Source organism: Macaca mulatta, chromosome 15 (assembly GCF_049350105.2).
Source record: "Macaca mulatta isolate MMU2019108-1 chromosome 15, T2T-MMU8v2.0, whole genome shotgun sequence".
NCBI lineage: Eukaryota > Metazoa > Chordata > Mammalia > Primates > Cercopithecidae > Macaca > Macaca mulatta.
This window is the reverse complement of record NC_133420.1, coordinates 99483399-99504395: the sequence shown is the minus strand read 5'-3', so window position 1 is coordinate 99504395 and position 20997 is coordinate 99483399. Positions and strand designations below refer to the sequence as shown.

The 20997-nt window shown below is 39.5% G+C and overlaps 1 protein-coding gene across 2 annotated transcripts in view; it reads right to left on the bottom strand.

The window, feature by feature from the left end:
* PGM5 (phosphoglucomutase 5) overlaps positions 1 to 20997 on the bottom strand; it is a 180062-nt gene that overhangs the window by 59340 nt on the left and 99725 nt on the right. For both annotated transcript variants that reach the window (XM_077966189.1, XM_028835225.2), the window contains exon 8: positions 13284 to 13399. In XM_077966189.1, coding sequence (XP_077822315.1) covers positions 13284 to 13399 — 116 coding nt within the window. The remainder of the gene's footprint in view (positions 1 to 13283; positions 13400 to 20997) is intronic.

Sequence of the window (20997 nt, the reverse complement as noted above, 5' to 3'; positions counted from 1 at the left end):
ATATGCATTTATGGTTCCTTCATGTCTTTTTATGGCTTGAGAGTGCATGATTTTTTAGCACTGAATAACACCAGCACAATTTTTGAAGCTTGCTGCCTGGCTCAGGACATTGCAGGGAGAATGTACCCATATTTCCAAAGCTGTAAGTACCACTCACCTTGCCTTTCTCATCCAATGTAGCCCGGCCCAAAGCCCATGCAACCTTATTCTGAGCAGCCCTGAGAAGCAGCCATTTCCACCCACACACCAGAAAGAGGGCGCTCAGCTCTTCTCTGCCATAACTCCAACAAAAACTGGTACAAAAAAAGAAGGCCGTTTTTTATTTTTTTCCTAGAGAAATATCACTGTTCCCCCTCCACCCAAATTAAACTTTGAATTTTCTCAATCTTCAAAACCATGCTATGTGAGCTAGGCAGTACACTAGTAAGTATATTGCCCTCACAAAAGAAAAGGAAAAATAAAGACAATGCTCAATCATCTTAAAGGTGTTTTCTTCACATGGAAACACCAGTGTGGACACAGCTCAATAAAACATCACATGCATTACTAACAGATCAAGCCACTACAGCTGAAACTCAGATAAGGAAATTCTAAATTTGTCAATTAGGAAAAATGTAAGTCAATTTGCACCTGTTGCCAACTCCAAGTTGTAACATAGGTTAACAATTTTCAAGTCTGCACTGCACATCAGAATCACCTAAGGAACTTTTAAAAAATACCAACTCTCAGGTCTCACCCTGAACCAATAAAATAAAAACTTTTAATGATGGGGCCCAGGCATTGGTACTGCTTTTTAAAAAACTCCTTGGGTGATTTTCACAGGCAGCCAGGCTTGAGAGCCACTCGCTTCAGCAGAAAGGCACCGACCGTATGCAGTCTCATGTTTGGGGCAGATTGGCTGAGGGTAGTGAGTTAGGCCTCTTCCTCTTTTTACTTGAATGTGGTGCTAAGGGAAAGCAGCCATTGGTCTCCCATTTAATGCACGGCTCTGGCCTTGCTAACATGAGGGTTCTCACTGGAGTCAGCTTCAGTATCAAGGTCTCTCCTTGCCATTTTCATCTGGAAAACTGAGGACCTTGCCAGCTTTGGAATGACCAGCTCATCCTGGTTTGCATGGGATTTTCCCACTTTTAGCACATAAAGTCCCACATCCCACGGAACTTCTTAGTCCTGGACAAACCAGGATTGTTGGTCATACAATAAGAAAGGCCACTCACTCAAAGAGGTTCCTGATTATTTTTGAAGCACAATTACAAGGAGGTTAAATTCCATTCTAAGAAGAAAGCAGCAAGGCACCAGGCACTGTGCTAGGAGATTTTATGCATCTATTATTTAATTTCCACAATTTGATAGCCCCCTTTTACAAATAAGAGATTGAGCTTAGGTCATCTGTATGAGGTCACACAGCTACTAAGTGGTAAAAAGAGGGTTCCAAGCTGGGCAATTTGGCTCCAAAGCCTATGGACAACTGCCACTGGATTATCCCAGCAATGCTGTGGCCCTCAGGAGTTGCAAGAAAGCAGGTAAAGCATCTTGTGTGGTGAGAGCTGGGGCAGGCTTTCTAAAGGACAAGCTGCAAATTTTCCCTTTATTTCTCCAGTTTACCTTTTCTCATTTAGAAATGGTTTTCATTAATTTGCAGTGAAATTCTTTTCATCCTTTTTCAGCTACTCAAGACAAAACTTTGTCTTTGAAAAATAGTGGAGTTATGAGGTTGAAGTGGGGCCACTCTTTTTGGGTGGACCTGAGATTTGAGAACATGCTACAGAATTGCGATGGAGATAGATAGATCGGTACACTGATAGATTGATTTTCATTTCTCAAACCACTTACATTCAGATCTTTAATATCAGGCAAAAAAGCAAGACTCACTGAAAAAAAAGTCACCTTTCTATGCTTAAAAACATGTTCTTAAATGTACCAATGTTCATCAACTAGAGAAAAAAGCTCTCCCACATGTAAGTCTGTCAGTGTCAGGTGTGAGTGCAGAAGAGTCAGACAGCAGCAAAGGACACATCCTGTGCTGTGGGCAATGTGGCTCCCAATGAATAATTCTATGTCACAACACATTTAATAAGTAAAATAATAATAAATAGTGTTTCACACAAGGCTGATATCCTGACCACAGCAACACCCTATAAACTCCCTGAGGGAAGGGCCTGTGTCTGAAATTACTCCTCACTCTACCCTGGGCTGGATCATAGAAGGTGTGCAGTAAATGTTCATTGAATGAATAAATGAATGCCTCTATAGTATGTAATACATTTAAATCAGATTTGCTCCTCACTAAGGGTAGCTAGTTAGAAGCAACCTGAAATATCATGATGGAAGAAACCTACAGATCATCCCCTCAAACGAAGTTGTCTCGTAGTGAGGAAATTGAATCACAGAGAAGCTAAGCTGTTTGTCCAAGAGAGGGGGAGTCAAGATGGAAGCTGGGTCCCTTAACCTCTCATGCCATGCTGTTTACATGACACCATTCTCCCAAGTTCCCTGGCATTCCTTCCACCTTCATCCAAAAGAATAACCAGGAGGGGACTGGGGAGGGTAGGAAATGACTCATCAGCATGACCTGAAAATAGCAGCAGCAGATACTGTGAAGCCAGCAAGGTAGGGTTTGAATTGTGGCTCAGCCAGTGCGACCTTGGCCAGCGGCTTGACATTCCTCCCTAAACCTCAATGACCTCATCAATAAAATGGGGTCATTAGGGTCCCTACCCCATCATTGTGAAGAAGACTCTAAAATAAAGTACAAGCAGCGCTAGGAATTGTGTCTATCATTTAGGAGGCATCAAGCCATCTATCTCAGAGCAGGGAGCACATTAACCATATCATGGCCAGCCAGCTGGCACACTTCCCTCACAGAGCATACCAGCGTGCTCCTAACTCATATATCCCAACTCATTTTTTTTTTTTTTTTTTTTTGGTCACCAAGGCAGATAGGAACAACAGGACTCTGAGTTGTCTTTTTCTTTTAGATGGAGTCTCACTCTGTCACCCAGGCTGGAGTGCAATGGCATGATCTTGGCTCATCACAACCTCCACATCCTGGGTTCAAGCGATTCTCCTGCCTTAGCGTCCCAAGTAGCTGGGATTACAGGCAACTGCCACCATACCCGGCTAATTTTTGTATTATTAATAGAGATGAGGTTTCACCATGTTGGCCAGGCTGGTCTTGAACTCCTGACCTCAGGAGTTCACCCTCCTTGGCCTCCCAAAGTGCTGGGATTACAGGTATGAGCCACCACACCCAGTCTCTCTCTCTTTTTTTTTTTTTTAAAGAGACAGGGTCTTGCTATGTTGCCCAAGCTGGCCTTGAACTCCTGGCCTCAGGCAATCCTCCTGCCTTAGCCTCCCACATAGGCACAAACCACCATACCCCGTTTAAGAATTGTTCCTTGACAGGTCATACACTGAACCAAAAATCTCGCCAGTGGCTTTTAAGGTTGAAGACCTGTCACTTCTACAGTCACTATACTGTGTTCTCAGTGGGGCCACCTAGTAACTAGTAGTCTCCTAGAATGCAGATTGGGAAGCCTCAAAGCACAACTTTAGGGATTGTATCTAAATCCCAAGGGACAGTTCTCCTTGTTAAAAGTCCCTTACTAGACACTGGGAAAAGAATCCCTTAGTCGGTTTGGAAGTCTTCAGTCTCTGACCAGGGGCCATGATGTCCCAGTCAGTCCCAGGATACTCTGGTCAGTACAGATGTGGTCTCAGAAGCCCCACTCCTTTGTTTCTGCTCCACAATTAGGTGTCACACAACACTCCCTCTTACCACTTTTCATCAGCTTGGAGGATTAATAGAAGGATCAATGGAACTGGGACCATTGAGACTCCAAGAAAGGGATCTCAGGTAATGGAGACATTCTTCCAATGCTAAGTGAGAGTTCTGTTTCCCGGCACAGGTGTTGATCATTTACAGAAGATCCAGAAGGGAGTTTCAATTTTCTGGCTTTGTAAGAAGGCTCACGGGGATGTCAATCATAGCACCTCTGTGCTCTGGCCCAGCCTAGATTGAACTGCATACATGTACTCAGACTGTTTCAAATAGCCCCACAGAGAAACTGCTCATCTAGCACTGATAATGCTGTCATCATGGCCTCCTAAACCCACATCTGCAACCCAGCCAAATTTATACACACTGGCCACAAACAAGAAAAAGAAGTGCAGTAGGACCTCAGTAATCTTAAATGCATGGCTATATGGCCTCTTTCTCTCTCCTAGAGACTAGAGTTGGCAGATGCAAAAACAGACAAATGTACAGGGAATAACCATCCAGACAGGCAATGGACTAAAGTTTTCCTATATTTTACCTTTTGAAGACATAAAATAGGAAATGTAATAATTGTATAAATAAAAGACAGTTAAACTTATTCAGTGTTTGTGCAACAGCACTACTGTGAACCCAATCTTCAGTTAGGATATACATCATTCATATGTGAAATATAAATGAAGAAAGAGGCGTGGCCCTAAACATGTTACAAACTCTACAGCTCTCAGGGGAAATAAAATGTTCATTCACAAAGTAACTGGAGAATAATAACATAAACCATAAGACAATAAAACACAAAGTGACTATGCTAAAGTCAGTAAGAATTTGGTGCATACAAAAGATCACTAAAGCTGGAACCTAGCCCACTGTTGAACATGCTATTTCTGTTATTGTCAACAACCACAGGCATAAGAAATAAACAAGTTAATAAAAAATTATAAATACTTTAAAATCTGTTTATTAACACTAGTTTCAGGAAGGGGGATCTTCCTAGAAGCATGTTGTTAGCTATTAGTTTGTACCGATGATTATAATGATTGAGAATATTTAAAAAATATATTTTACATAATTCTAATTTTATCATTCATAACATTTCTCCCCATCCCTTTCCAAATAGTCTATATTTGTGCAATTTTGTTTTATAAACTTTCCCAAATCTTGGGATACCCAAACACCCAGATCTTCAGAAACACATCCATTTAAGGATGACAAAAAGATAACTACTAGTAATGCAAGGAAGAAATGACAAAATGAAAATTCTTTGTTTCTTCCTTCCACCCACCTACCTTCCATTCATCTTTCCAGCCTTCCTTCCCTTCTACCGTTCATCCTTCTATCTTTCCACCCATCCTACAACCATTTACTTAGGGCCGAACATTTATCAAACAAATAGAGCTGAACAAGATAGACATGGGCCCTGTCTTCAGGGCATTTACAATATTGGCATGGAATCCATGCATGGAAGCATCCAGCAAACCTCAGAAGACTGGAAAGATACTCAGGAGTCCTTGTGACACAGAATACACATATACTCGGGGCCTCATCTTGTGCTAGAAATTGCGCACATATGAAAACAGTCAACCTCAGGAGCACCAGGCTGTACTCAGAGTTCACAGTGGAAAAATTTGGTGTGACAAGTATGGACAACTCATGCTAATGCCAGGAGCTTTGGATTCAATTCCAAATTTCTAGAAAGAGATGAATACATACAAGAGGTACATACTAAGTGCTTATTAAAAAAACACTATTATTTTTATGAAAAACTCAACAAAGTACTTACTTGGAAATAATAAATATTGTTACATCACTTGATTTTTGTTGGCAAATTTGTATGACTATTGACATTAGTTTTTAAAGAATACATAGTCAAAAGTAATAGTGGCTGGCATGGTGGTTAATGCCTGCAATCCCAGCACTTTGGGAGGCCAAGGTGGGTAGATCACTGAGGCCAGCAGTTTTAGACCACCCTGGCCAAAATGGCGAAATCCTGTCTCTACTAAAAATACAAAAATTAGCCAAGGAGTGATGGCGCACGCCTGTGGTCCTGCTACTTGGGAGGCTGAGGCATGAGAATCACCTAAACCCAGGAGGCAGAGGTTGCAGTGAGCCGAGATAGTGCCACTGCACTCCAGCCTGGGCAACAGAGCAAGACTCCATCTCCAACGTAATAATAATAATAATACTGAAGATGGTAGCCAGGCTTGCAGATCTTCTAGGCATTCACAAAGAGAACAATTCTTCAGTATACCTGTGAGTATTAACACAGCTCTGGGCTGTGACAATTTATATGTTCCCAAAATGGTATGACTTCTTAGAAAACTAATGATAATGATGGAAACCAATAGAACATTTTCAACAAATTCCCCCCAAAATGTCTAAGTTTTTGTTTTATCAGATCTTAATGTTACTGTTTTAACACAGTATGTTTTTGTGTATGGGAACAAGCCCAGATTTCTTCAAATTTGGAACTTTAGAGGAGTAGCCAGAATGCCATTTAGATGAACAATCTTCTTCTATTTAAGTCTGAGGATTGACAAAACATTCTCCTTTTCCCTCGTAAAGCAGTTTTCTGAGACCCTTCCCAGGAAGTGGGTGCATACCTGGTCCCAGCACAAAATATGACTTGGCTTCTTAAGTGACCTTGGTTCTTCAATAGAGCAAGAAATGCAGGCTTCCTATTTTCCAGGACCTGGAGCTTTCCAAGGGAGAGAAGTCCCAGCACTGACACCTGTCACCAGCTTATGACCTTGGCAAATTCTGAGAGCTCAAGATGCTGGCAAGGGAAATTTTCACTCAGGATACATCTTTCTTCTTTTCAATCTATCCTTGGGCAAAAGCTTGGCATTCTCAGCCTGAGGCAGATCTGTATTTTGAAGCTTTCTTGGCATGAAACTATACATTTCTGGTTGGTACTCAGTTCCATGACCCAGGCATGCTGGAAAAAAGCTTTCCGTTGAGAAAGCTTGGATCAATTTTAGAAGTTTCCCCCCTGTACTGAGGCTAGAATCTTCCATCTCTCCTCCTGTAGTTAGCTCATTTAATTCTGAAAACCATATCCCAAGATGGAGAGCGCCTATGATCAGCTGACTTTTACAGGTTGTGAATAAGGGTCAGAGAGGCCACACGGCTTGTCTATAAATAGTAGGCAAGGGTCTCAAATATGGGTCATCAGCCTGACGTTCCTGTGCCTTTGTACTGCCACGTCCAAACCTGGTGTGGCATCTCAGCACATTCTTGCTACTCATTCTCATGAAAAGCAAAACTACTGGTTTTCCCTTAAGCAATGTTTTCTATTCCTGACTGCACATGGGAATTACTTGAGGATCCGTATTTAAAATGCAGGTTCTCAGGCTCCACACTGCCAGGGATTCAAAGTGGGGGTGGGGTGGAAAATCTGCATTTTTAATAACCTTCCCTGTGATCCTGCCACAGCCAGCTCAGTGCAGTAAGGAAGCTCAGTGCAAGAGCAGAATAAAGCCACTTTCTCTTTCCAAGGCTGGGTGGCCTAACTCCTTCAGACTTCGATGGGGCATTTCCTGCTGAGTGCGGGAGAGAGAGAATTAGTCATTGTTTTCATGGGAGAGACTAATTAGCACAGTGGAAAGTGGCATACACTTTAGGGCAGGGGACTTGTCTTTTAGTTCCATTATAATTTTTTTTTCTTTTTTTTTTTTTTTTGCCATAGTCTCACTCTGTCTCCCAGGCTGGAGTGCAGTGGTGCGATCTCAGCTCACTGCAACCTCTGCCTCCCAGGTTCAAGTGATTCTCCTGCCTCAGATTCCCAAGTAGCTGGGATTACAGGCGTCTGCCACCACACCCAGCTAATTTTTGTATTTTTAGTAGAGACGGGGTTTCATCATGTTGGCCAGGCTGTCTCAAACTCCTGACCACAAGTGATCTGCCCACCTCTGCCTCCCAAAGTGTTGTGATTACAAGCATGAACCACCACACCCGACCTGTTCCACTGTAATTTAATTCAAGCGGAGAACTTTTCCAAGCTCCATGGGCACGAGTGCGTCACTTAACCGTGTCCTGGGCTCGGGGGCTTTATCTTGTCTGTCAAAGCAGCCTAAAGTCACTTTAACCTGCAGAATGGCAGAGAAGGCAGTATTTTAAAGTCTTATACACTGAAAACTCTCTTGTGCTCCTTTAAAGGAAAATGATAGATAACTATAAATTGAGAGACTTTTAAAACTACCTTCAAGCCCAGCCTATGTGTTGCAATCGGCATAGCTGTCTAAAAACAAAGCTTGCTGCAGTGTCTGTAAGCAGACCTCCCACCATGCAGAATGTGGCATCCTATTTCTGGTTGACTCAAGTCCCAGCATGCAAGATGCACAGGCAAGGGGCTTCAAGAATTGCCCCCTCACTTGTATTTCCAATACTACTTTTTGAAACTTCCTTCTCTACCCTACCCTATACATCAAAGGTCAGCAAACTACAGCCCATGGGCCAAATCCGGACTTAATTTTTTGTAATTAACGTTTTATTCAAACACAACCTTGCTCATTTGCTTATGTATTGCCTATAATTGCTTTTGTGCTACAATGACAGATTTGAGTAATTATGATGGAGACCTTTGTCTCACAATCTGGGGGCCTCTTGGCCCCCAAAGCCTAAAATATTTGCTATCTGGCCCTTTATGAGAAAAGTTTGCTGACCTCTGCTATAGAACCAGTCTTTAAATTTAGACTTTTTTGACTAAGACCTACAATAAATACATTTTTCCATGCAACCTGCTATACCCATACATGCATGTACGCATATTTACATGCACACATGAACATTTCAAAAACAGGATCTTTACTGCATGAAATGAACATGCCCCCACATTCCCTGCTCTCCCACTTCTATTCCTCCCTGGACATCACTCCCTGGCAAGACCTTGCTCTTTCTTCTCTATGTGTACATCCACTGCCCCAATCCTTCTGTAAGCACTCATTTAACTTCCATCTCTCATAAAGTGTGCTTCAAATCTCCAGCCCAAAAGCACTTTCTCCTTTTGTCCTCTCCCATAGCACACTTTCTACTCCTCAACTGCGGTGCTTCAAAGTTTCTGCTTTGTAGAGCAATCATCTATGCATCTCTCTTTCTCTCTCTCTCTCTCTCTCTCTCTCTCTCTCTCTCTCTTTCTTTTTAGACAGTGTCTTGCTGTGTCACCCAGACTGGAGTGGCATGGCTCATCATAGCTCACTGCAGTCTGGAACTCCTGGGTTCAAGAGATTCTTCTGCCTCAGCTTCCCAAGTAGCTAGGACTACATGTACATGCCACCCCCTGGCTAATTTTTTTATTTTCTGTAGAGATGGGGTCTTAACTTCGTTGCCCAGGCTGGTCCTAAACTCCTGGGCTCAAGTGATCCTCCCTCCTTGGACTTCCAAGTGCACCTTTCTTATATGCCCTAAAGTGCTCAGAAATTCGGAAGGGTGTGGTGCTGAGCATTTTGTATTCTACACACCATCCAACACAATGCCTGGTACTGTGTCAGCACTGAATAAATGTTTATTGAATTGAAATAGGCAAATATTTATTACTAAAAGCGTAACATGGCTTACACATGGAATGTTTATCTCTTTAATTGGAAACTAAAAGTCTATAATATATTATAAACACTTAATAAATGCTTATAAAGACAGAGAAAAGGGATAACCTGTACTTACCATTTTTCATTCCAGTTTCTAGATTTGTTTTACTAACTAGTGACAGAATTATTGTATACGATATATAATTTCTAATTTTTTGAGTTACAGTCACTGGTCTAAGCACACCAAAGAGGAAGGAAATCACTCTATTTGTTATGGCCCCAGCAGAAAAAGGGTATACTAGTTTTGGCTGTCCAGAGCAGAGCTACCATCTGCATATCCTGAATTTAAACAGTAGTACCTGAGAAAGCTTGATATGGTCTCTTTTTGTCCCAGGAAACAAAAATGTGTGACATCTCTCATGTACTATTAATTGTAGTGTTGGTAGGGTCCAACTGATTCGTGTAAGAAGAGAAAACATCCCAGGAAAAATTCCTTCATGAAGCCCAACATGACTTGAAATACTCATTATGATCATTTAGAGTGAATTTGTTATAATCTGTTTAAGCAGGACCCATAGGACTTATTCTCAGAAATTCAAGTATGAGTTTATACCAGGAAATCAATTATGATATTTCATTATATTCATATAACAAAAAAGAAAAAACATATTAATATATCACTAGATTCTGACAAGGTACCTGATAAATCCAGCAGTCATTTCTAATAAGACTCTAAGTAAATAGGAATGTGAACAATAGTCTATATAAACATGATAAAGATTTTACCAATATTAAAAAGCAATCATCAAAACAGATGGTAAAATATTAATACTAAATCCATTGCCACTAAAATTAACTTTTTATTACTTATTATTTTGAAGATGATAGCTACTGAAATAAGATAAGAATATGAAATAAAGGGTGTATGTATGTTCTCACTTATAAGTGGGAGCTAAATGATGAGAACTGATGAACACAAAGAAGGAAACAACAGACACTGGGATCTACTTGAGGAGGAGGGTGGGAGGAGCGAGAGGAGCAGAAAAGACAACTATTGGGTACTGGGCTTAATTTCCGGGTGATGAAATAATCTGTACAACAAACACCTGAGACACGAGTTTGCCTGTGTGACAAACATTCACATGTACACCTGAGGAAAGAAAAAGAGAGACAGAGGGAGAGGGAGAGGGGAAGGGTTATAGATATTAGGGGAAAAACAAGAAAAATATTTTATCCATAGATTATATGACTGTATATTTTAAAATTCCAAGAGAATATAGAATTTTTGGAAAAAATCCACTACAATTAATATGATAATTATATTAATAATTACTATAATTGCAACTAAGGAAGTTGCAAACCAGAGAAAAACCATATTAATCAATAGCTTCTCTTCATACAAACATTAAGCAAATTAGAAAGGAAAATTAGGACAGAAGCATCAAAATTAAGGCAATTTTAAAGCTCTACAGGAAATATGACCCAGTTTCTTCAATGAATAAATAATAAGGGCAAAATGTAAAGAAGAGAAATGTAGATTAAAAGAGACTTAAGAGACATATCAGCCAATTACAATGTAAGATATTTTAGATCCAATTAGAACAAACTGTTAACGGGAAGGGGGAAAATGAAGATAGAGGAAATTATTAAGAAATTACTTTCGGAGTTCCACTTGTGTACTTCTCTTTAGGATATGGAAATCAGTAAGAGAAAGCTATTCCCATCCTAGCAATGGTAAAAGACCAGGAAATCTCAAACATGATAAGTTTTCTTGAACTCAGAGATCTGAGATAACAAGACAGTCAAGTGAATTCCAAAGAGAAGCCACTCCAAGGAGAGACAGATCCTGAAAGCTCTCTCAGCTTTGGCAAAGCACAGGAGAAAGAGGAGGCTGCCATAAAAAACAGATAATAAGAAATCATGTAAGAGTTTAAAAAATTCTTAAAGGCCTAGTATAGGCTCTCACGTTACTTTAAAATCATTTGGGGTCCCAGGTACAAGGGGCACATTTTCAAGTTATTTTCCACAGATCTCCACTGGGTCCTCACAAAAAATTAGGAACAAAGAGGGAAACGTGGTGGTACAAGTATGCAAGCAATGATCAGCTGCCGCTGGGAGACAAGCATGAAGCCCTTCCGCTCCTCAAAACCCTTCTCTCAAATGAAACAAACGCTTTACGCTCCTAGGTGTACACGCTGAAAACCGTCTCATCCCCAGGTCCAGAAAAAGATCTATTGTCTCTGAGAGACGGGCAAAAGTAAGAACCCTTCTGCCTCTGGGGAGAGGGTATGAAATCTTGTGCTCAGAATCCTGCACCAACACTAGTCAGAGGTCAGTGCTACCAGGGAAGGTTTAAGAGCCTGGAGATAGAACTCTATTTTGTGTCACAGACTTGCAGTCGCTACTGAAAACTAAGGGTGAAACAGGACCACTTAAAAACCTCTCCAGTACCCTTCCCCAGTTCCAGTACCCAGTAAAAATATGCCACTGCTGGGGGAATTTGAAACCTGTGGTTCACTGAAGGTTAAAACAGAAACAGTAAAACCCAAATCCAGTTCACTGCTTGACTAGGTTAACTTAACCTTCCACACTAATTGCCCCAAAAAAGAGTTGTACCCATTTCTAGGCATAAATACAATTGACCTGAATATCTACTGTTCTTATCCACATATTGTTCAGCATTCAGTAAAAAATTAGGAGATCTACAAAAAGCAGGAAAACCCTAACCGTTGTCAAGAGATAAAGCAATCAACTGAATCAAAGTCAGAGAAGAACCAGAGATTGGAACTATCAGACAGGGTGTTTAAAATAACCATATCTAATATGTTAAATGAGCTAATGAAAAAGATAAACAATTACATAAACAGATGGGGAATTTCAGAGAGCTGAAAAATATTTTAAAAGAGTCAAAGATAAATGCTAAAAAAAAAAAAAAAAACCAGCAGCAGAGATGAAGATTTCCTTCAACAGGCTCATCAGCAGATTAGACACAGCTAAGGAAAGAATCAGTGAACTAAAAGGTGTTCCAATAGAGATGATCTAAACTGAAACACAAGAAGAAAAAAGGGGAGAAATAAATCAGAACAATGAAGGTAAGAGCTCATTTATCATCACAAATTATCTAACACATGTGTAATTGGAGCCTCAGAAGGACAAGAGATGAAGAATGGGGAAGGAGAAATATTTGAAAAAATAATAGTTGAGCATTTCCTAAAATTAATGAACAACAAATGACAGAGCCAAGAATTCAAGAGAACCCCACACAGAGTTAAACACATACATGCATACACCCCTAGACATATCATTAATATAATAAGACCTTTGAAAATCAAAGATTAAAAAAAATTGAAGTCAGCCAAAGGCAGGAGATTTTGGGGTACTTTACATACAGAGGAATAAATCTAAAAATTAAATCCAACTTCTTGGAAATGATACAAGCCAGAAAACAACTGTATGACATATTTAAAGTATGTAAAAAAAGAAAATGTTTTTAATATTTTAGGTGTGATAATGGTACTGTGGTTATGTGTTTTTTTTCTGAACAAGAGCCCTTATATTTAAAGATTCATCTTGAAATACTTATGGATAAAACAATAAGCTACAGAGGATTGCTTCACAATAATCAGGGAGGAACATTCCCCTGTGGATGAGGGTAGAGATAAAGGAAGACTGACCACAAGTTTATGACAGTTGAAATGGAAGTGACAGGAACATGGGGATTCAATGCAATATTCTCTCTACTCTTACACACTTTAAAGATTTCCATTAATATAAATTTTTAAAGAAAGAGAAATTTCTAAAAAGAAGAAACAAAATGGACAAAAGAGGTAAGCATATCACAACACATACTCTACTAGGTTTTTCTGACTTTTTTGCCTCTATTTAACTGTTCCTGTGTAATTCACAGAAAGTTCACAGGTCTCCAAACTGAGATCACAAAAGGCTGCAGCCACCCTCCCCAGTAACATCAACCCAACAAAGCCTACCAGTGCCAAAGCTCTCTTCCCCACACAGATTGCACCGTCCTGAGTCCATCAGATTTGAGAAGAATCTCCATCCAGCTGGGGTCTCATATACAGGGACCTTCATTGATTTGGCCACTCTGAAAAACAAAATTTGAGAAAAGTCGATTCATATACCTCATTTTCAGTTTTTTCTCAGCATAGTAGGGGAAGTCTTTAGGATCTACTAATTCCATAGCTAGATTTCAGAACAATCTGGGTAGTGTTGACAGATTTCAGGATATCAAGTCATAAGTTAGAAAATAATAAATAACCCATTTCAATGGTTCTCAATTTTGCTTTCTCCACCATATAGAAAATATTAAGTTAATATACAGAATATTTTTTACATTTGTTTCACTTCTATACATTTTTCTTTATCTTTTTGGAAAGAGTCCATGTGGGGATATGAGAATCTAAATTAAGAGGGTATTTGGGCACAAACACTTTGCAACATTGTTTAACAGTATCTACTAAAGATGAACTTACCCATATTCTATGAACCAGAAATTCAACTCCTAGAAATTACTAATGACATGTAGCAGACACTGTGATGTGCTGCTCAGATTTACCCCGACCACAACCACCCACCTGCTCCCCAATGGACACACGCGTGCACACACACATACACACACACTTTAGACATCTTAGGATGAAAATATGCATCCTACCAGCTACTAGGAATGCTGATTGCTGACAGCTCGCAGATGTGGCCCCTATTCTTTGCCAAAGAGAGATGTCTCACCCCAAATCATGTTCCTATGCCTGGGTTAATCCACATTCAGTGACTGGTATAAAGGGTTGTATAAAGACCTGGCCTCCTTGCCCCAATTTTGCACAACTCTAGAGGGCCATTTCAGCTCCAGAGCTCCCCACAGGTTGGCTGAGGCCTTTGTTGTGACTGCATTTCAATCCAACTTCTCTGTGTTCAATCCTCCTTTCTCACTCCCCCGTAAGTTTTGATCTTGAATGCAACTTTGATCGTGAAGGCAGAAACGAATAAACTTCCTGAAAGCAAATATCTCTCAGAGTTGCTTCCTGGGGAACACAGTGTGCAATGTTGCTCAACCGGGTGTATATATAAGATTTTACAAGAATGATCATAGAATCACAATTTGTAATAATTGAAACAATCCTAATGTCCATCAAAGTAGAATGGACAAATAATTTGTGATATACAATGTAATACTATAAATCCTATTGTGCAAACTATGGCCACATGCAACAATTTGAATGACTCTCATACATACAACCCAGACAGGATCTGGATTATGATGGCTTGACTTACAATTTTTCCCCTTTATGATTGGTTTATCCAGATACAATCCCATCGTAAGTTGAGGAGCTCCTATGACTTATGGTGGGGTTGTGGTTTCTACTGAATGACTATCGCTTTTGCACCATCATAAAGTCAAAAACTCTTAAGTTGAACCATCATACATCAGAGACTGTGTGCTGTGTTGCCAGCATTAAATGCATTTTTGACTTAACGATATTTTTGATTTAAGATGGGCTTATCAGGAGGCAATATCATCTTAAGTTAAAGAGCATCTGTATTAAGTAAAAGAAGTCAGTAACAAAGGTATATACACTGTATTGTTCCACTTAGATAAAATTCAAAAACAGCCAAAACTTATCAATGCTGTCAAGTTTCAGGCTCAGAGAAGTCAAGTTTTTGTTCAAAGTCTCACAGAGGTAAGGGGCAGTGCTAGAAATGGGACCCAGATCTGCTTAGTTCTCCTCATGTTCCATTCCATTACACCATCCTGTCTCTTCAAATGTCTTAGTGCTTCATGAGGGATGTAGATCTCAAAGCAGGCTAGGGAATGAGCTGATACCACAGACATTGGCCTGAAGAGTTTCATCTTCCCCACATGCTAGCAACTGAAAGAGAAAAACACCAAATGCGTACCAACAGCAAGATTTAGTTATTTAAAGGCTGTGAGTGCAGGGGATGACCATAGAGTGGGATCAATGAGGGTCTTCAGAAAGAAGAGGAAGAAAGACAAACACAGGATAAAATACACCACATAGTAATGATTCCTTTAGGTTGGCTTTGCAGCCAGCTAAAGGAAAAAAACATCTAGAAACTCTTGCCATGGGAAGGTGAACACCTCGCTTTTCACAAACCCCAAATACAATGAATGTGCTCAGGACTGAAAAATTGTGTGCTGCCTCTTCCAGTTTGTATTGAAAAGCACTTTTCAGGTGGTCAGCTGTTATTTCAAATATTCTGTCTTCTCTCTTTTTCAATGGTTTAAGAAAGTTATAGAATCATGCTTACATCCTGGTAGGAACAATGAAAGAAACCATCCACAAACTGTACAGCAAAGGTAAATTTTCATTTACCTTTATAATAACATTATTTTCATGGTCAGAAGACTATGGAAGGTCAGAAAAACATTAATTTCATCGTCAGAAGCTCAAGGAAGAGAGAATAAGTCACATAGAAGCCTTCTGGGACAGCACATAGTCAAGCCTGGGTCAAAGTTAATTCAACAAAGATGAATGCATATGGATGACAAATAAAATGCGCAACATGGGGCAGAGGTGAGGGTGAGAGTGAGGGTACAGGGTGTGGGGATGTATGTTCTCTGACCAAAACATTCTTGTAGGTTCAAAGCCAAGTTGGCAGGTCTGAAGGGAGGGAAAAGGATTTCCCCAGCTCCCACCCTTTCGAATTAATCACTGTCAGGAGGTCATCAAGCTGAAGGCTGTGGCTGGATTTTAAAGGAACGGATACTTTTATAACTATGAGCCACAGTTGCAGCTATCCAAGCCAAAATAACAATATGGGTAATCAAATTCCAGGATGCTGGGTATGAGTTAATTGTGTCCTAGGGTCAAAAAGGAATTTCCCTCTCTCCTCCCTCTCCTGAACTTGGGATTCATCCCAAACACAGCATTCAGCAGATACCATGCGTTAGACAGGTTTTTGGCAGGAGGCCCCTGGAATCTCTGAAATCCTCTAGTACAAAAGCTGAAAACGAAGTTGCCCATGCTGAGGGACTGAACCCTTCTCCCCAGCTGCTTGCCATTGTGTGGGGGAGATAAACATGAGAACTCACTTCCTAGGAAAGGCCAGAGTGTGAAGGGAAAAAAGGGAAAGTAACCTGGGCCACATTTTTCCTGCAAGTGAGAATGAGCCTGAAAACTATGCTCGATATAACTCTTTAGTCTGAATTTTAAAACCTCCTAAAATGTGACTTAGGTTGGAAATTGTCTCAACCTAGCTTTCCAACAGTTTCTCCCCACTATTCCTTATGTGTTCTATGCTGCTAACAAGATGAATGATTTCCTATTTTCCAAATATACCCTTAAGTTTTGTTGCTGTATATTGCCCAGTCCTTTTATATGCTATTCATTTTTCCTGGATTAATCCTTCTTTCTCACCTCTGTCAGAATACTTCAAGTTGCCTGAAGACCTACCTTAAATGCTTTTCCAGCATAAAGCCTGTTATTTCATTTTGTGCTCTTATAATGGGATTGCTTGTACTAGATAATTTATAAAAAATAGAAATTTATTTCCCACAGTTCTAGAGGTTGGGAAGTCCAAGATCAAGGCACCAGCATCTGGTGTGGTGAGGCCTTCTTGCTACACATGGCAAAGGCAGCAGGAAAGCTAGCCTAATTCTGTGTAAAGGCTTTTTTTATAAGGGTCTTAATGCCATTAATGAGGAAGGAGCCCTCCTGGCCTGATCATCTCTTAAAGGCCCTCTCTCTGAATACTATCACATTGGCAACACCTGACTTTTGGAAGGAATGAAGTTCCAGCATGAATATTGCAAGCGACAAAAACTTCCAAACCATAACAAAGCCTGTGGCAAAGACTCCTAGGTGGTCAAAAATCCATCTCATCTTTTCGGACACACAGGTGGACTGTAGTTCTCAACCTCCCTTGAAATTAGCTGTGGTCATGTGACTGAGTTCTAGCCAATGAAACTCAAGTTCTAGCCAAGGGAACCCCTCTTTCAGATCTGGCTATAAGATCTTTTCATTTTCCACATTCCTTCTCCTTCTGCCAGCTTGATGTGGACAAACCCAGCAAACTTAAAAGCCTTATGTTGAAGATAGCTGACCCACGAGAGGGGAGGACCTGGATCTCTGAATCACCATCTGGTACAGAGTCAACTATGAATCAGGAATACCTGTTTTTAACTTTAGGAGATTGAAAACACCTTTTTATGTGCTTGAGTGGTTATACATCTTGGGGATAGTTTTATAGTAGTAGCTACACTATCTTAATGAATCTAGTCCTTTCCTCATCACTGAAATCAATCCACGTGACCCTTCCCACTGTGGAGCTTCCGTGGCATAGGTCTTTATGTTCACATTGTCCTTGCACATGCTGTGTGCTGACTGAACACTTTCCCTCCACACACAAACACTATCACCACCACCAATGTGCTAGAACTTCTATTAGGGCAGGACCTGCATCTTATATGTCTTCATGGCTCCTTCAATGTCTAGAATAAAACAGTGCCTCTCCAGACTTGTCCTCAATAAATGCTATATGATTTCAGTTGACTAATAAATATTATTTAAGGAGTTGTTAAAAGGGTTTTTAAATAGCAGAGGACTAAGTAAATCTATTTTTATGGTCTTTTCTCCTTGAAGTTTTCTTTAAAATATAATTAAGTCATTTCTGCATGTTTTATCTAAATTAGTCATTTTGAGAAAAGATAATTTCTCCAGGTATTAATTAGTGGGGCTATTAGGATGTGGCAAAGGCATATCTTAGAAAGACAGATCTTACAGAATGAGGGGCAGTGACTAAATGATCATCAAAGGTTTGAGGAGCAAAAGGACACATTATTTTTATCTTACCATTCTGATGGTCACGCTACCCTTATGTGATCAAACAGGATAGTAAATACAAAAGTACCTTAAAAGTGCCCTGAAAGCTCACTAAGCATAGGGGTGCTGACATATCCACCTTTGCGCCTTCAGTGTCCTGGCCAGTGCTTGCCCATAGCAGGTATTCAAATATTTATTAACCCAAAGCGCTATATCATTATGTATGATAAGAGTCGACCGGAATATCATATATTGATGATTCTTTGTTTACCTTGCAAGAAAGTAGCCAAATAAACACAGGCTGATCATATCAAGTGCATGAGGCATATCCAGCTGCTCTTGGAATCCTCCTTCAAGAAAGTTGTGACAGATTTAAAGAGCACAAGATCCAGGTCTCTTCCTTTCCTCTGTCTTCAAATGTCCACTTTCTTGAGAGCCAAGAAGGGCCCATGGTACTATTTTCTACACCCTGAACTCTCAGACCCCTTTTAAGACCCTCAAATACACAGATTAGAAAAAGATATTTGTGTCATATATATCTAACAAAGGACTTACATGCAGTTTATGTTTTAAAAAACTCTTTTAAACAAGGTTTTTTTTTCTTTTTTTCTTTTTTTGTTTTTAAGGCAGATAACCTTAAAAAATAGGCAAAAGTTTTGAACAGGCACTTTACAAAAGAACATATTCAAATAACAATTAGCATATGAAAAGATGCTCAACATCACTAGAGATCAGAGAAATGCAAATTAAAACTACAGTGAAATATTACTATGTATCCACAAGAGTAGCTGGAAAGAGTGGTATTGCTAAGTGCTGGTAAAGATGTGGAGCCCTAATGTACTGTTGAAGGGATGCAAATTATTACCAATTGTGGTGTATTTATTCAATGTGGTATATTCACACAAAGGAGTACCTTAGGAAAACAAAAATGAACTGCCTGCCATTAGATGAAACAATAAGAATGAATGTCATGCTCATAACATTGAGTAAAATAAGCCAGACCCAGAGGAATATAAACTGTATGATTTCATTTATGTATCATTCAAAAATAGACAAAACTCATCATTGATGGGAAAAGTCAGAATAGTGGTTACCTCTCAGGAGGAGAGAGAATAAGTGATCAGAATGGGGAACAAGGAAGCTTCAGGTGCTATTCTGTTTCTTGATCCAGATGGTAGTTACAAGGTATGTTCATTTGGTGGAAAATTCCTTGAAGTAAACATTTATGAGTTGTGCCTTTTCTGTATGTCCATTATACTTCAATTAAAAGTTTATTTAAAACAAAAAGCTCTCTGCAGTGGTTATGACTAAGTGCATGTTTGAATTAGCGATGTTTACATAATCCCAAGAAACAAACTACTGAAGATGGAGTTTAATAGCATCCTGGATATATTGGTTAATGTCTAACAGACATTTAACACAACAGCCCTCAAGTTAGCTCTTCAATATTTTCACATTGATGAGTTCACTCCCAGATCCCTTCTTTGATGTCTAGCACTGCTGGCTGGGGCTGCTCTATGGTAAAAGGTTTATATGAGTTTGTACTTTAAAAGTCTGTTTAAGAAAGCCTACCTGGTTCATATATGAATGAGGCAGAGTTCAGCTAAACCTGGTTTTCTAATAGCAATCTTAAAATCTACTCTTAAACCCATTTTTTTGGATGGAACAACTCACACTTTCAGGTATTAATAAAATAAACATAAAACATGAGGCTATCATAATAAGGGAACTACAAAAGTTTTTCAACCATATATATAAATTTTAGCAAAGGGCTATTCAATCCTGGGACCTCCATTATTTCAGCCTGGTCTAAACCTCAAAATCCACATATTAAATAACTCCTTCCTTGCCTGTCTTATCAGAGAGGTTGTAAGGTTCAAATGGGATAGTATATAATTTTGCAAAATAGCCTACAGAGTTGCAATATTGTCACTGCTCTTAGTACTGGACCTTTCACTTAACCCAAAGGGAACTAAATATATCATTTAAAGAATATTTAAAAGAAAAAGCAAAAGATAACTGCATGTCTCATAGTATCTCTAAACTTCTAGCGTTTGACCAATTATAAAACATATAAAGGTGGACCCCAACCCCATGGGCCTTTTTGCCGCTTTACCTAGAAGCTTCTCCACTTTCATTTTAGGTAGGTGTCATGGGGAAAAGGACTCTTTCCAGTTAGATCTTAAATTTTGTTAGGCAACATTGGCAGGCAGATTTCTGAAAATCCTGACTTTACTGGAAAGAAACAAAACAAAACAAAACAAAAACTTGGCTTTAGGAAATTGACCAAAGATCCAAGAGAAAAATAGTAAAATTGAAACTACCACACTCTCTTCAACTGTTAAATAATCTGGGCCCCTACATCTGGGAAATTAACAAGTGTCTGTATTTACAACCTTGATGCTTGAGCACTTTAATGTAAGCTGTTCCTGGCTCTGGTTATTTTCAAAGAAAATAAATTGCCAAGGGTCTAGGGCTGGGGAATTTTAAGTCTCAAGTGCTCCAGCTAAGTTGAGAGATAGTTAAGAGACAATTGTCAGCTACCCTTCAGGCTTCCATCAGTTGTTCCCAGACTAGCAAGACATGAATCATCTTCTTATCTTTTTGTTTTGTTTTGTTTTATATTTTCCAGGTTATACAGACCTCTTATTGAAGCCTTTTGGAAGATGTAAAATCAGTTCATTCACTCCTATAAACTAAAAGTGGTAATCGCTGACATGACAGCTCCAACCCAGGAGATAAAGCATTTCTGTAAAACAAAGCTTTTTATGTTTCTTAAACTATTTTTGTTTGTTCTCTTTTCTATGTCCAATTGGCATGTTTTCTTAGTATTATGAAATCTTGTTGAATCTATGTCATAAGACACAAGGGAAAGGACACATCTAGGCACTGTACATTAAAT